We start from the raw sequence: 16,054 nt of genomic DNA, 5'->3' as shown, positions 1-16,054 counted from the left end.
AGACAGCATGGCCCCACGGAAGATAAGTGATGTGCAGCTGTGCAGGAGTACAGTTGTTGAATATGTGATGTCAAAAAAGTGTGTGTGATAGGTTTGCTGAAAAGCATGATGAATTTCTACTTAAAATGTTCCCATGATGGTCATGTACAATATAATAGGTAGATTCACTGCACATTACTGTTCAGGTAAAGTCAGCTCTGATTATATTGTCACACACTGAAAATGTACTCATTTTTAAACTTTCATAAATTACATGAATAAATATAAGAATAAAGTTATTTTACTGGACAGTTTTTGAGAAAATTAAAAACGAAAGTCAGCTCAAATTACAACACAATGACGTTCTCCTCATATTTAAACTGTCTTCAAAAACAAAATATCTCAGTGGTTCATGATGGATTTCTTTTGGTCAGATCCGGCCAAGCCGTGATGCAAGCCAGTGATTTAAGGTTGTTATGACAGGCCCCATGGTTGCTCTGAAGCACACACACACACAGCATCAGGCTTATAGCCGATATAGTATTTCCCAATGATGTGGGGAGTTTTTCCTTATCTGCTGCGAGGGTCCAAAGAACAGAGGGATGTCGTATGCTGTAACACCCTCTGAGGCATATTGTTATTTGTGATATTGGGCTTTATAAACAGAATTGAAATTGAAATGTGTCTTTTATGTTTGAAAGGCGTGACCGCTCGCTGAGCTTGCACACATGCTCAGCTTGTCAGTCTCCACAGATTTTGTGCCTCAACTACCTCCCATATATTTATCATCTTGTCACATGACCCAAAAGAAACTTGACAGCAGTCAACATCAACATAAATATTACCCACTAATCATTATTGCATGTCTGTGAATGACAAAAATACCAAAGAAAATAAGAACTTAGTCGTGCAATTGAATGTTTGTTTTTATACTTTATGCTGAATAAGCATATCATTTTGTTAGAAAGTGCTGCTGACTATTTTAGAAAATTAAACCATGTTGTATGGATTTGTCTTTTTGAGGGCATATATAGAAAATAATACAACAGGTAGTTCTGACTGAGCAATTTGTTTGGACTGGAGTCATTCCAGTTGATACATAGATTGATAGATATGAGAGATATGATTGATATACAGTATGACAGCACTGGGGGTTTTAGCTCTGCATGTATCACTCCATTTTACAGCAGTTCTGAGCCGTTAATTATGTTAATTGTTGATAAGCCCACATTCAGGGTCGTTGTAACAAACTTTGCACCAAAAATTAAATGTATTACAACCAATAACCATGAAGTTAAATAGTGAACGGTCAGAAAAGGACAAAGGGATGGAAGGAAGCCTGAATACTTCACTGTAACGCTCCAAGGAATTTCCTATGACACCAGAAGACAACGCAAGCTGTTAATTTATCGGCGTCACACGTGTTCCACCAAAGCGACTGTCAACAGACTGATTTCACTGGTCACAAAATAAATGGAAACACACACATGTAGCCTACATAATACAATGTAGGTGTCCTGTGGTGATGTGTATGAACTGAAAGCTAGTGTGCAGGACTGTTGTGCTGCTTGGCATCAGCCCCATCCCGGTCCAGCTGCTGAACTATGTGTGTTGGTGGAGCTAAATATATCGTTAAATAAACAAACAAATCAAAAACCTTTTGCCGCTTTTAACTGTTGATAAATGGCGCTTGTAGAGCTGTTGTGTAAAAGCAATATCACAGTCATGCTGTTGTGCTGAATATCAGCACGGCTGTGATTCGGTCGTGGGCACAGCCAGGCTGATATTCAGCACAACAGCACGACCTCGACTGTGATGTTGCTTAATTACACTGTTTTTAACATGAGTCCTTCATTTAACACGAGGAACAGGAGGTATTTCCAGGTAGCAATCTGAATCTCTCTATAAGGGCCCCCCATCCTCAAGGGCCTGAGTGCAACCACAGTGCCTCTCCATGTTTACAACCCTGGTGCAAGTGCTGAAAAAGAAGAACAAATACACCAAAATAGAGCTGTAAAATGGTGCAGACAGCTAATAAGAAATGGAGCATGTCATTTTAAAAGTTACAAGCAACAGTGTGTGCACACCAAAAAAGTATTTCAGGTCCTGAAATGTATTCAAAACAAGTGATTCAGGATTTATAGCAGTATTTATATTTTTTTCTCCGACGTGTCAAATGGAGTTCATACAACATGATCCTTGAAGTTTGGGTCTGAAAATAAGATAATAAAGATGCATCTATATGTGGGAACACAACTGTGCACAAAAATATAAGAGTGTCAGAGGAGGAGAGCCTCAGCTTCATAGCAGTGGACACAGGGTAGGCAGGGTACATGTCCGTCGCAGCTGCTGTATCTGTCCTTTACTTCCTCCTCATTTTTCCGTACTGTAAATCGAGTGACAGCCGTTCAATTCATCTTAACAAGTCAGAGCTTGTTTTTCCAAGTTGCCCTGGATGCACCGTGAGTGGGCGGACAAGGTGCACACTTGCTGCTTCTTCTTTCATCACGGCAGAGAGGCACGCTTCCTCTGTCGGCTCTCTGAGCGCCGAGCGGGGAGGATGCACTGTGTGTTTGAACAAAGGTGTACAGCAAACAGGTTAGCAACAGGCAGACGACCCTGCACTCGTTCTTTATATCAAATCATGTAAGTTGAGTTACGCAGTGTTTGATGAACAGTTAGCTGACGGTAAAAGATGACCTCTTTTCCTCGTCATCGGGTGTTTTAAATGGGAGAGAATATTTCAATAAATCATTCAAAAAAATCATCTCTCACCTCTGAAGTAATGGCTACACCCCTGCTGCAGTGTGTGTGTAGGTGTGTGTATGTGTGAGATGTACTGTGTGCCAACACCTGTGCAGTCAAAGTCATTTTAATGAACCTGCTCATTCTGCCGACACAGTTTCTTCACTTCACCTAAACCTTTCGTTGTCTCTCCAGAATCCGAATCGTCCATTTCATCCTTCATCGGACCTTCATCGGCACAGGAGGTGAGAGTTTTGATAGAATTTATTAGTATCATCTGCTGACCTTCAGCAAACACACAGCAGCAACATATCATCTACTCAGACTTTAAACTCTGTCGATCATGTTGTGATATGAGACAAACAGCAGCCTCTCATGCTGATATGTTCTGCTTTGTTCCCGTCAGAGAACCTGCGGGAGCTGTTGGAGAAGGATGTGTTTGAAACCACATTTTGCCTCCATGAGGTGAGTCGACCTCTGACTGATCCTGTTCAACTTACACTGCACAATCTGAGTCCTTTCATACTGATCATCTGCTGACACCAGTGTACCAAAAGAATTTTTCACATTCACACACCTCTTTCACTCCGGCCCTACCAGAGACCTGTTCTTGTCTTTTTTTGGGACGACACATGATTTTTAGGGGGAGACAGCAGGTCAGCAGTAGATGCCACATAGAAGTGGTTGACATCATCTGAAAACAGGAAGCTGAAGAGTAATTTGAGACGCAGCTCAGCGCTGTGTGACAAGTTTTTCTTGTCAGAAACATGTAATTAACAATGTGTTTTGGTGAGGTGCCTGTTCAAACTTTGAGTACTGTATAAGCGCCCTGACACACCGAGCTGATGTTCGGCTGTCGGTCAGCGTCAGACCATCAGTGAGCATCTATCGGCATAGTTTTTGCAATGTGTCCCACACTGTTGGCACCAGTCAGTCATGTCCTTGTCAACTGTTTTTCGGCTGCTTGACATGTTGAGCTCAGTGCACGAGAAGAGAAACTGAAGTGAGGAAAGCAAACAAACACCTAACATCAGGAGGGAGTGAGAACAAACTTGTTATATGAGGTATTTTAAAGCCACTTAACTCCTTAGCAGAAGCTGTTTGTAATGGTTTGTGTTGTTGTTTCTTGTGCCGGTAAATATCTTTTCTTATTTTAACACCAGGCTGTGTTTTTGATGTGTAGGTGGCTAACTAGCATCTTGAATCCGTCCTGTTGGTCTTCTGGTTTTTCGTTGTGAATGACTAATACAAACTACAGCTGCCTGCTTTTAAAGAGAGGTGTTTTCTTAATGCAGGCACACAGGGGCACCGCCAGGGATTTTGGGCCCCATGAAAAGAATTTTTACTGGGCCCTATGCACAGCTGGCCGGGAGGCCACTGAAAATTTTTGATGCTATTTTACATAAAACTATGCATTTTGATGGTATTTTTGACTATCATTCCCACATGTGTGAAAAAAGAACAATCTCTTCCTCCACTTCCACATTCCTCCCTGACAAACTTGAAGAGGAGCCTGGACCTGGCTCTGTAGAGTGTACGTCATAGGGCTGACCCAAAAAATTTGAAGCTTCGAAGCTGCGTTCGATGGCATGGGATTCGATTGTGGAAAAAAAAAATCGAATATTCTGCCTTTTTTCTCCTCCCGTTTTTTTGGGGGGACCTTGAACGCAACACCATCTCTGAAAAGGAAATAGAAAGCCCAAGGTGCAGTGAATGGAGACCTATTATCCTGCTTGAACACAGACGACTAAATTCTTTCAACAATGTGACTCAAAATAATGATAAAATAGATTTTATTGATGTAAGATAATATGCTGATGGTGACATTTTCCACCGGTCCGCTGCGCTCTGAGTCTGGTGTCAGTGACACATGCTGCTCTGAGTCGCACATCTGTCTGTTTGCGCTGCAGTGCGCGCCGAGGGTTTTAATTTTTAGTGTTAAATCAGAAGTCAAACACAACTTATCAGCAACCAGAAGTGTTTTTTCGTTTGTGAATATTTTTATCTTAATTCTAGTGTTTCAAGAAACTACCTTTTCACCATAATTTGTAAGTTATTAGTTAGTTTTCGCTCAGCTTGCTTCGCTTGCTTGCTCATCCCTAACTAAAATGATCACCTTCTTCTGAATATTAACTTTGTCCCTGGACTATAAGCTGCTTATAGACTGGGTGACATACTGTCGACCCTTTGCTTCTTTCTCCTCTCTTAGCTTCCTTTCTTTCCGGTTTTGGCTACCTGATTTTTGAGGCATATTGCCGTCTCTTAGACACCTTATCTCGGCTACCTGATTTTTGAGGCATATTGCCGTCTCTTAGACACCTTATTTCGTAATTACAAGATAAGGTGTCTAATTTTTTTTTACCCAGTGAATGCAATGCGCTTCCGTAGCCTCCTTACCTGCTGTCTGTGACAAATTACAGCGCACTGCAGCTGATCCAGTTGGACTGAACCATTTTATGTAAATAGAGAGGGGGTGCGTTAATGTTTCCAAAACAAATAAAGTTATTGTTACCAGTACATTGTAAATAAAATATATTTGTGATTATAAGTTAGTTAATAACTTAGTGTCATATTATTTTTTGTCAGTATTATAATTTTATTAGGGGCCTCTCTGGGCCCCTCTTAATCATGGCCCCTAGAATCCTTCTCCTTTTCCCCCCCTTTTCGGCGCCCCAGCAGGCACAGAACGAGCATGCTGATTGGCTGTCGTCTTTGTGGTGTCTGGGCCCTAAAGGCTTAGAACATTATGATGGCAGTGTGACTGTTCAGGGACCTCAGTGTGCAGAAATGTTCAAATATGATGGACAAAGAAAACGCATTTGTTCTGCACGCAAGGAACTGCATGGGTTCTGCCCATAACGGGTCTAGCATGGAGTGAGTATGTCTGTACTCCGGAGACTCCTTGGTATTCATAGAACCCATTTTCTTCCAGATATCTTGAGATTTGAAAATGGCTGTGTCAATTTTTCCCTCACCATTGGAGCGTTGTTACCTCTCTCCCTGCAGCGTAACAGAGTTGGCTGTTCCATTAGTCTTCTAGTTTCATATAAAGTCAGTATTTTCAGCTTAAAAACTCAGCCCACTGCAGCCTGTCTCAAGGACAGTAAAGTCAGTAGAGGACGCCAGTGTCCTCGTGGAGTGAAAGAGGTTAAATACACAGTGAAATGCTGCACAGCAGGGCTGCAACACACAGCAAGTGGATCAGAAAGATCAGCATGTGATGAGGTTTATTCTAGCTGATACATACCATTGAAATACGCCATGATCGGCCCTGATGGACGGTCTCTCTGCTCTGCACATACTGCACCGTCTTTACAGAGAAACTAAACCTGCACGAAGCAGCTCCTGTTCTGGCTTCAGGCTCTGTGTCAGGATGACACACAGATCAAAGGCTCAATAACCTAAGGCTGCAGTTAAAAGGAAACATCACACACTTAATACACCAGAGTCCACGGCTGAGTCCTGAGGGTTTAAAGAGGTGAACCAGAGTGCGTTTGCTACTCGCCCCTACAACAACCCAACACGTCATGAGAAACGGTCACATGGTTACTTTTTATAACACCCAGTGAAAATACGATGAAGCAGAAAAATCTGTTGGTTCTGCTTTGTCACAAAGACACAGGTGTTTCTCCTCTCTTGAGACTGAGTGAACATCAGGTCCCTATTTTTCATGTGCGTTTTTTAAATCGGTCATCTGATAAAAATTGTAACACACAGAAACCTTGCACACGGGAAAATTCTCCACACAGGACAAAATGTAAAGACACATTTCCTCTTTTGCTTCCCTCCACTGGAGTTACCTCCCAGGTCGAAGCCACTCTCTGCGGCTACCTGAGTTAAGACATGATGCTGTGAGGCCATTAAATTCCCCTCTGCTGTAGCGTCATCACTGCTGCTGTGCATCTCTTTGACGTGGAATATTTCAAGAAGGATGTTGCTTCTATATACTTCCACTTGTTTGTCTTGCTGACCAGCTGTCAGCTTCTGCCCTCTGCTCCTCTCTCTTGTTGTGGATGTATGTGTCCCGCAGCTTACGCCACATTTTCTTCACCGCTTCTTGTTCAAACAACTCTTTAAAGGCTTTGTATGGATTACAAAGAAAACCCACATAAAACCAAACCTGTCAGTAACCGTTCACTCTCACTCACACATCGATGGAACAGCCGGGGGATCAAACCGCTGATCTTCCAATTAGTGGACTTGGACCAAAAACATAGATTTCAGGTGCAAAGACCTTCAGAGCCATCAAAGAGAAAACACTAAACAAACTATTCAGACACAATGAAATATATTTTTGCCCAGATGTTGTGATGTTGATGTGAAACTGTGTATTGGTATAAAGAATAACCACCTAGTGTATGTATGTTGATTTTTCCCATGATTCTCAGAGAAAGATGCAAAAACAGCTGAAGAAGAAATGGGCTCGATGGTCGGCTCTGTTTACGGGACAACCAGTCACCGACGTCAAGTCAGTCTCTAACTGTCTGTCTGTCTGTATCTTACGATATAATGACGACAACTCTGTGTCTGTGTGTGTGTGTGTCTGTCTGTCTGTCACTGTTAAGCATGTTCACACAGTGGATTAAGGAAAGCAGGATGTAAAACCTGTAACATTTGTTTAGGTCACAGGTTTTCACACCAAGACCTGGGCTGAGGTCAAAGGGACAGGTGCGTTCAGGTGTTGTAACAACAACAGGAAGTTGATTTAACCACTCAGTGTCTGATTGCTACAATTTGCGTCTGCTCATTCTCTGAGTCATATCTCGCATAACTCATCTGAACACAAATTTGAACATGACACGTGTGTTTTTAGATTCAGTGTGACTCACACTTTCAGAGGATATCAGTATCTCTGGAACTTATCGGGATCAAGTATCCGTAAGTCGTAGAAAAAAGACGTTCCTGATAGCAAGGCAAGGCAGCTCTGCTTGTACAGCACATTTCATACACCAGGGCGATTCAAAGTGCTTTACTGAGCAGTAAAAGATTAAAGAGGAAATATATAAAAGGTGAATAAATTCAGACAAGAGGTGCAGAATAAAAAATATATAATATTTGATTTAATAAAAAGCAGATTAGTCTTTATCTTGACTTAAAAGAAGTGAGAGATGGTGCAGACCTGCAGCAGAACTTGCCTCAGAATCATCCTGTTCTCTTTAAAATCAGTGATTTGTTTCCCCTGGTAGCTTAGAGGGTGGAGCAGCCTGTGGCCCTTTGCTGCATGTCATCCCCCCTCTATCGCCTCCTTTAATGCTTAAAACTATCCACTCCAATAAAGACAAAAAGCTGTACATTCATAGTTACATTGCAAACAGGAGCTGCTGATGGCAAATTCATCCATCTATCCATTTTTTACAACTTACCCAAGGCCAGGTCTCAGTGGCAGCAGGTTGAGCAAGGGAAAAAAAGGTAAAACCAGTGTTCTGTGATTCAAAAGTATAAAACAATTAAATATGAAAAAGGCTGAAGACTGAAGACGTTTTTAGTCTCTGGTTTGTTGATGTGTTTGTGTCACATGATGTCTGCAGGTGTTACTTTGGAGAGAAGGTGGCTCTGTACTACCTGTGGCTGGGCTGGTACACCAAGCTGCTGGTCCCAGCTGCTGCTCTGGGAGTCGTGGTGTTCCTGTATGGACTCGCCTTTTTCAACACCAACCCTCTCATGTGAGTCAGATGCTGTGGAAGTAAAATTATTATGTCATTGCATCAAAATAACTTTAAAGTCCCATTCAGACTATTTGAAATTTGAAACTTGTTAAAAACACACTGGGCCGTTCTTCTCCTGAACCTCTCAGATTTTCTCTGTGAGGTTTGTTCCTGCGAGTTTTCAAAGTCCGATTCATCGAACTCTCTGACCTGATGAAATGTAGGGACTTTCTAACGTTTGACTTCAAGAGAACCGTGAGAAGCGAGCTCTTCCTGTTTATCATGTTTGTGCAGCAGATGAATCACTGAATCATGCTTTAATTTCTATTCCCATTAACCCTTTCATGTTTGTCTCTGTGTGTCTTCAGTAAGGAAGTGTGTCAGTCCAGTGTCATTATGTGTCCTCGCTGTGACAATTGTACAGTGTGGAGGCTGTCAGACACCTGCACCTACGCCAAGGTGAGCTCATCTTATGTCATTTTAACCAGCTGCAGTTAGTTCTAATAACAAAAAAGCATCACAGCCAGCATCTGGTGAGGAGTGAGACATTAAGTTTGCTGATCAGATCTTTTTTTTTTTTTTTTAATTACAAATCAAAGCAAAAATTTTAGAAAAACTCCATTTTAGGGAGAAACACAGTTGCAGGGCTGAGACAGAGAGGAAAAGATGCATTTGCAAATTAAACCACCGTGATGTGGCTGCAGTCAAGCCGTCAGGGCCCTGTCAAGCCGACGATGAGCATCTGTTGCTCTATATTTTGCAGCGTGTCCCACACCATGGACACTGCTCGACTCTTGCTGGCTTTTTTTCGGCTGATTCAGCATGTTGAATGGGCGTCTCATTACGTTTTGGATTGTTTTGCCTCAACTTGCTGCCATCCTCCATTGGTTTGCTGTTTTGTTTGTGTTTGTCAGATTTAGATTTCAAACTGAAATTTTTTGATGTTAAGCACTGACCAATGAGTTTGTTAAATTTTACACTACCTCGGATTTTGAATTTGGCCTCGCTACTTTGACAGACCTGCAGTACGAAGTTACAGCTGCCAATATACTGAATGTTGGAACCAGAATAAAGTCACTGAATTCACCACAAACCAGCCGACACAGCAGAGATGTTGCAAATACTTCCTAGTAACCGTAAGTGCGTTATCATCCAAGAAGCTTCTTGGATGAGAGGCGAAATGTTTTCAAGAACCGCAAGCAAGTCCAGTTGCCTACGATATAGCACTTAGGATTACCATGACCTGGATGACTGAGAATCTTCACTGACATTTCCTAGAAACTGAATTACAACGGCTTTTCAACTATAGTTCTGAGTGCAGGTCCTGATGTTTATCTGTGTGTTTGTGTGGTGCCATGTTTATGATCTTCCCTGTTGATGGGATGTGCAATGTGTTTGTATCCACACAGGTCAGCCACCTGTTTGACAATGAGGGCACTGTGGCTTTTGCTATGTTCATGGCGATCTGGGGTGAGTGTCTGATTTCATCTCATGATCTTCTCTGGTGTCTAATCTAACGTGTTCCAGTGACGTGAAGTCTGGTTTCTCCGTGTGTTTCCACAGCCACTCTGTTCCTGGAGCTGTGGAAGAGACACAGAGCCAGAGCCGTGTCTAAGTGGAAGGTGTATGACTGGTGTGAGGAGGAGGTACTGACGACAAATCTGAGTCTGTGTTCTGTGTTGTTGTCTGCAGTGTTGGGTTACACATCGCTAATGGCACCCAGACAGTGAGCCCATTTATATGCACACAATAAACCGATCATTATCTGATTTCTGGAGTTACCAGATTATTCAAGTGGTCATGTAAACAGCATAATCTGATGTGCTTTATCAGATAAAAGCCATTATCAGATTTTGAGAAATCGGATAAACACGCCTAGCTTTTTCCCCAGTAGTCCATTTTATTCGGTGCATGTATACCGTTAATCTGGTATCTTTCATTCTTTTACATCTGCGCATGTGTGAAAAGTCGTAGAAGATATGCCACTCGCATTTCCAGAGGTACAGGGGGACGTACTGTCGTCTCATCAGGGCTCATGACATCCTTCATCAGATCACACAGTTTCACAAATGCTCTCCGAGACATCCTGAAGTTCTCTCTCCATTCTGGATCTGAGAATTCCTCGAGGACCACTTTCTCCCACCAGTCCTTGCTCCGGATGCACATCCAGCAAGCACGGTGTTTTGGTAGGAGTGGAGGACCCATCATGCTGGGACCAACGGCAGATGCTTGCTGAATGAAAGCCCATTGTCGTTTTCTCCTCATGGAAAATAAGCGAAGGACAGCAGCAGTGTGTAGCCTATTGTGCAGGCTTAACAGCTCCCACATAAGGACAGCCCTGACCGTTAGCGTTACCTCCATTTTCTTCTTCTTATTCTTTGTGAAGCGTTGCCATGGTGAAGAAGACAGGATGTTTTGAAACTAACAGGAATTTTCTTCTTCTTGTTCTTCTTTTCGGTATTATGGCGAGTGGCAACCAGCGTTAAGGTGCATTACCGCCACCTACTGTAACAGAAAATTTGAGTTTTACGTCATGTACTTGGGCAGAAATCCGACTAACAGACTGAATCATGTAAACCAGGGTTTTCTGATTATCACATTACTGAAGTGCATGTAAACGCGTCAGATCAGATTATTACCATTACCTGATTATTCCCAGTTATCTGATTATTGTGTGCATATAAACGGGCTCAATGTCGGCCCTGTCTACACACACGCAGATATTTGTTTAAAATGGATATTTTCCCCTCAGTTTAAAAAAAGAAGATTTCAGTCCATTAGACCTTTGTTTCACAAAAATACTCCGGTCACAGTAGAACGCAAAAACAACTGTGTTAGCTGTCTCCAGTGTTCTCCTCTCGTCTTAAAGCATGTGACATTTACAGGATAATGTTACCTTTTTCAAAACACACATCATTGTTGATTCCTCTTTAATAAAAAGGATGAAGGAGCTCACACGAAGATATGAGTGATGCTCTGGACAACAATCCCACTGTAAAAAAAAAAAAAGTGTCCCATCTGCTGGGTCGACTGGTAAGACTACAGCAAATATCCAGTTAACGTGCATCAAAAGAGTACAAAAAATATCCAGGTTATATGCAGTAAAGGAGCACACAAAATATATCCAGTTAATATGCAGAGAGTTTTTTTTCCCGGTTCAGTCTTCTCTTTCTTCCCCTGTAACCAAAGGTGTGTGTGTGCAGTGACATGAGAGCCTGCAGGAAACAAACATGTTGTCACAGGCTGTGCAGCTGTCTGTAGGTTAGTGACTGCAGTGTGAAGACAAACTGCTGCCTGCATGTTTCACTATGTCTCCAGTAAATAGACTGCACCACACTGATCCTATCATGTTGTAACACTGTACAGTTGTTGGACACACCAGCTGGAGGAAACTGGGAGAATAAACTGAATCAGAGTTTAATGGTTTTAGTGTTTAAGGTTGATAAGTGATAATTTACTACATCATATCTGTGTGTGTGTCTCATGACTGCAGCTTTGGTTGTGTGTTTCAGATTTCTTGTTTCTAAATTATTATTTTATTTAACCTGCATTCATGATTTAGACTTTTTTCCTTTACACTCCACTGAGCTCAATACTTTTCCCTCAAAAAAACCAAACTTAACTCAGGGTCTACTTACTGGCTTTTTACTGGTGCTTTACCTTCACCTCATGATCTTCATCACTGCAGACTTTGCTCACATCTTACAGAGATGGTTGTCATTACATGTCTGAACATGTTGGAAACTTGTTTATAACTGAGTCATGTCATGAATGCATCGCCTGAAGCTTTGTTATGTCATAATTATCTGAAACGTTAATCACGTTGGCTAATCTGGGTTCAGGGATCTGACCCAAATATCAGCCTGTGTCAGTTTGTCAGATGTTTGGCCAGTGTTATGGAGTAACTAGTTAGATGTTAAATTACAAAATAAATGTAGCTGTAATCAGTTACAATTCCTGGGATAAAATGCATAATTATCTGTCCTAAGCCCCTCCCACCACACGACCACAGGCATATGCTTCATACAGTGACCCAGTGTTTCCCATACACTGATTTATTTAATCTTATTTTATTGTAGAGTTGTACGCAGCTCATTCTTCCAGTCCCTCCTTGCTCTGCTCTCTCTCTGTTTATCAGACCACATATGAGACAACAACTAGCTGCTAGCCACCCCACGATCCCTTTGCCTTGATCACACCTGAATTCAGCCAGCACAAACCCCCCCAGCACCCGGTATCACAGCATGCTGGTGGCCGGCAGCAGCACTTGGTTTAATCTGTGTAAGGGCAGCAACAGAAAGTTTGCTGATCAGGTGGGGAGTTGGGGCTGTCCAGTGCCCAGGAGCTGCGGTTTGTGCTGGCTGGATTCTGGTTGCTGCGGCCACTTACTGGGGTTTTCTCTCCAGAACTGCTGCCGGCTCTCCTCCTGGCAAGGTGGTCTATAGTTGTGGGGAGTGAGGCGGAGGACACACTGTGATTTGAAGCTCTAGCTAACGTTTAGCTACATAAACGTGAACATGAAGGTGCAGCCGTGAGTCTAAAGGCCCTGACACACCAAGCCGACGGTCGGCCGTCGGTGAGTGTCTGTCGCCCTAGATTTACGGTGTGTCCCGCACCGTCGGCACTTCGACAGCTTTTTGGCCGATTGAGCATGTTGAATCGGCAGCGGAGCTTGCCAGTGAGAGAGATCACTCTGATTGGCTGTTCAGGTTTTATTTCCTCGCCCCTGTAGCGAGTGAATCTGCCTGTGGTGAAACTGGGGCTAACCAGTGCTTCCTCCTCAGGCTCCACTTCACTCAGCTGCCCCACAGAGCCGCTGCTTCTTCCCACTTTAACCTGAATAACAGACCGGAGCTAGCTGGGAGCGGCTAGCGGAGCGTTAGCTGCAGCATGACCGGGGGGAAGCACAGCCAGTTAGCCTCCGCTAGCCTCTGAGCTAGCCCCGGCTCTCCGTTTGGATCCAACTGGAGCACCGAGCCCTGGTTTGTTATTCAGGTTAAAGTGGGAAGAAGCAGCGGGTTTATCGGGCAGCTGAGTGAAGTGGAGCCTGCGGAGGAAACACCGGGACCGTCTGGATGTAATAGTCCGTGGAGGTGCTGCAGTGCTCGGCTGCACAGATAGGAAACCCCTCGGCTGACAGGATGTACCACTCTCTCACTCCTATCGCTCTCACGCAGGCGCAGAACGTACGTGCTACTTGGCCGTCGGATGTAGTCCGTGTAGTGTGTTCAAATGCAACTGACACAAGACGTGAGGCGACGTAGACGACGCAACAGTTGGCTTTCGTTGCTGCTAGTTCTTTGATGTTGGTTTGGTGTGTCAGCACCTTTAAGCTCCAGCTAGCAGAAGGCTAATCTTTTGTAACATTTTCTCTTCATCTCTGAAATGCTTCGATGATATTCACACGTTTTATTTCGTTAACTGCCAGACTCTCTTTTCGATGAGTCCGTCTTCCTTTTCTGGGTCGCTTTGCAGTGCAGGCAGTTGTTGCCAACACTGGAACAGACATTTTCTTTGCAGGACTCTCCTCCATTGAATCAGATGCAGATGTAGAACAGCCAATAGAAACTCCCTCTCTTTGAAGTGACCTGTCTCCCATCACAGGCTGGATTTTCTAACACTTGAAAACAGAACCAAGAGGAGGTTCTGTAGATATCAAAGATATTTATGGGATTTTTGCCCAATGAAGCCAGAACCAAAGTGCCTACTGGATTTCAGCACACTGAAGTCCTTGTAATATGCCTTTAATGTATACGTTGAATCTCATCCTGTGTGTGTGGGTTGTGTATTTGTGTGTTTGTGTTGACAGGAGGAACTGATCATGGAAATAGTCAATGATCCACACTGTAAACCCAAACAGTTCAGACACTCCTACCTGCGCAGCACTCTAGTCCTCATTCTGGTAACTGTCATGGTAAGACACACACACACACACACACACACACACATACACACACACACACTGATACTGAGTTGCTTATGAAGTTTGGTGGGTGTGGTATACAGCGTGGGCTGAAGCTCTACCTGATAGGCGTGATTCAGAGCAAAGTATTCCTCAGAAAATGTATCTCAGTGGCAGAGCTCTGCTCATTACCTGCTGACACGATCACCTGCCAAAACAAAGCTGCTTCACACCCAAAAGATCAGCTAGTATCCTGGAGTGACAGCTGTAACATAGTATCATGTCATTGTCTCTAATTATCTCCTGCTGATTCAGGAACACGAATGGAATTTATCACAAGCAAGACAAAAGATTATAAAAGCTTTAAATCAGATTGCAGCTTTACAGAACAGAGAATGATCTGGGCTGACTGCTGTGGGGTGTGTGTGTGTGTGTGTGTGTGTGTGTGTGTGTGTGTGTTGTGAGCAGAAAGACGATGCAACATGTTGGTGTGTTTGTTTGTGTTCCAGCTGATGATAATCATCGGTCTCACTCATGCCCTGGTGGTGTTTCGAGTGGTGGCGGCCCCCTCGATGTCTCAGTGGGACTTTATCCGTGATTATGCCAACACTGTGGCCGTGATGCTGGGAGCTGTGCTGCACTACATCACCATTCAGATCATGACCCGGGTACGTATACCTGCATCCAGATCCTCATGCTGCATTCACAGAATAGTTCAGAGTATGAAGTGTGAACACACTCTGTCATGGTGGTTCAGATCAGATATGAGGCCTAAATTACTTCTGTTGTGTATATGCTGCAGTTCATCACAAAGTGAAACCACAGCTAAATGAATTGTTTCAATTCTTGTATTTCATTTAACTTCCTGTAGTGATGCATGTGCAACCATTAAGCCGACACTTTGTCAACATGTCTGTAGTTCTTCTCACCAGGGGGGACATAGCATTGGTGTTCCCGATATCTCCAACTAAGAATACAAATCTGAGGCTGATGTGAAAAGTGTTTCCCACTCTGCTTTTCCTACAGTTTAAATTACATGATGTGAATGCTGCATCACATCCAAGCCCTGATGTAAATATATATCCTATGTAGAGCGGTAAAGTCTCACCCTGAGTTTACTGGGATAAGCATCATCCTACCCTCAGTTGGTTGCATCTATCATTTTTCTAACTCACTTCAGATGAAGCCATGCTCATTTTGCATGAAGAAAGTGAGCTGCCAGACATAAAGGCCCGATTATGGCCTGCCGGCCCTGCTGCTAGCTAGCTAGCACACCCATGGATGTACCCTGTGGCTCTTCCCTCTCACTCCTCGCTGCTCTGAGACCACAAAGCCGGACAGCTTGATGATCAGTGTTGCCAACTTGGTGACTTTCTCGTGAGTGTCCTTGTCACTGCTGGTAGCATGAGGTGCTAGCTGCAGCCTAATCAGGGTGCACAGGTAGTCCAGCTCCTCCAGGATGGCACATCCATATGTGTCTCCCAGCACAGTCTCAAAAGTATGGAGGAGATACCAGGAAACAGGCCATTACACGAGGAGAGCTGGACAGGGCCGTAGAAGGGCATCAACCCAGCAGCAGGACTGGTATCTGCTCCTTTGTGTGAGGAGGAACAGGAGGAGCACTGCCAGAGCCCTACAACATGACCTCCAGCAGGCTGCTGGTGTGCATGTTTCTGACCACACTGTCAGAAACAGACTCCATGAGGGTGGCATGAGGGCCCCACGTCCTCTAGTGGGACCTGTGCTCACAGCCCAGCACCATGCAGTTGGATTGGCATTCGTC

General features: G+C 43.6%; 1 protein-coding gene across 1 annotated transcript in view; it reads left to right on the top strand.

The window, feature by feature from the left end:
• The window catches only part of LOC125880018 (anoctamin-9-like), a 33,936-nt gene that overhangs the window by 9,792 nt on the left and 8,090 nt on the right, over window positions 1-16,054 (top strand). Inside the window, exons 5-13 of the mRNA XM_049562230.1 lie at window positions 2,920-2,969; window positions 3,131-3,189; window positions 7,113-7,192; window positions 8,253-8,387; window positions 8,738-8,828; window positions 9,779-9,839; window positions 9,933-10,015; window positions 14,179-14,283; window positions 14,781-14,939. Coding sequence (XP_049418187.1) covers window positions 2,920-2,969; window positions 3,131-3,189; window positions 7,113-7,192; window positions 8,253-8,387; window positions 8,738-8,828; window positions 9,779-9,839; window positions 9,933-10,015; window positions 14,179-14,283; window positions 14,781-14,939 — 823 coding nt within the window. The remainder of the gene's footprint in view (window positions 1-2,919; window positions 2,970-3,130; window positions 3,190-7,112; window positions 7,193-8,252; window positions 8,388-8,737; window positions 8,829-9,778; window positions 9,840-9,932; window positions 10,016-14,178; window positions 14,284-14,780; window positions 14,940-16,054) is intronic.

The sequence above is a fragment of the Epinephelus fuscoguttatus genome, linkage group LG2 (genome assembly GCF_011397635.1).
Source record: "Epinephelus fuscoguttatus linkage group LG2, E.fuscoguttatus.final_Chr_v1".
In the NCBI taxonomy this organism is placed as follows: domain Eukaryota; kingdom Metazoa; phylum Chordata; class Actinopteri; order Perciformes; family Serranidae; genus Epinephelus; species Epinephelus fuscoguttatus.
The sequence above is the reverse complement of the archived record's forward strand: the minus strand, read 5'-3'. Positions and strand labels throughout refer to the sequence as shown.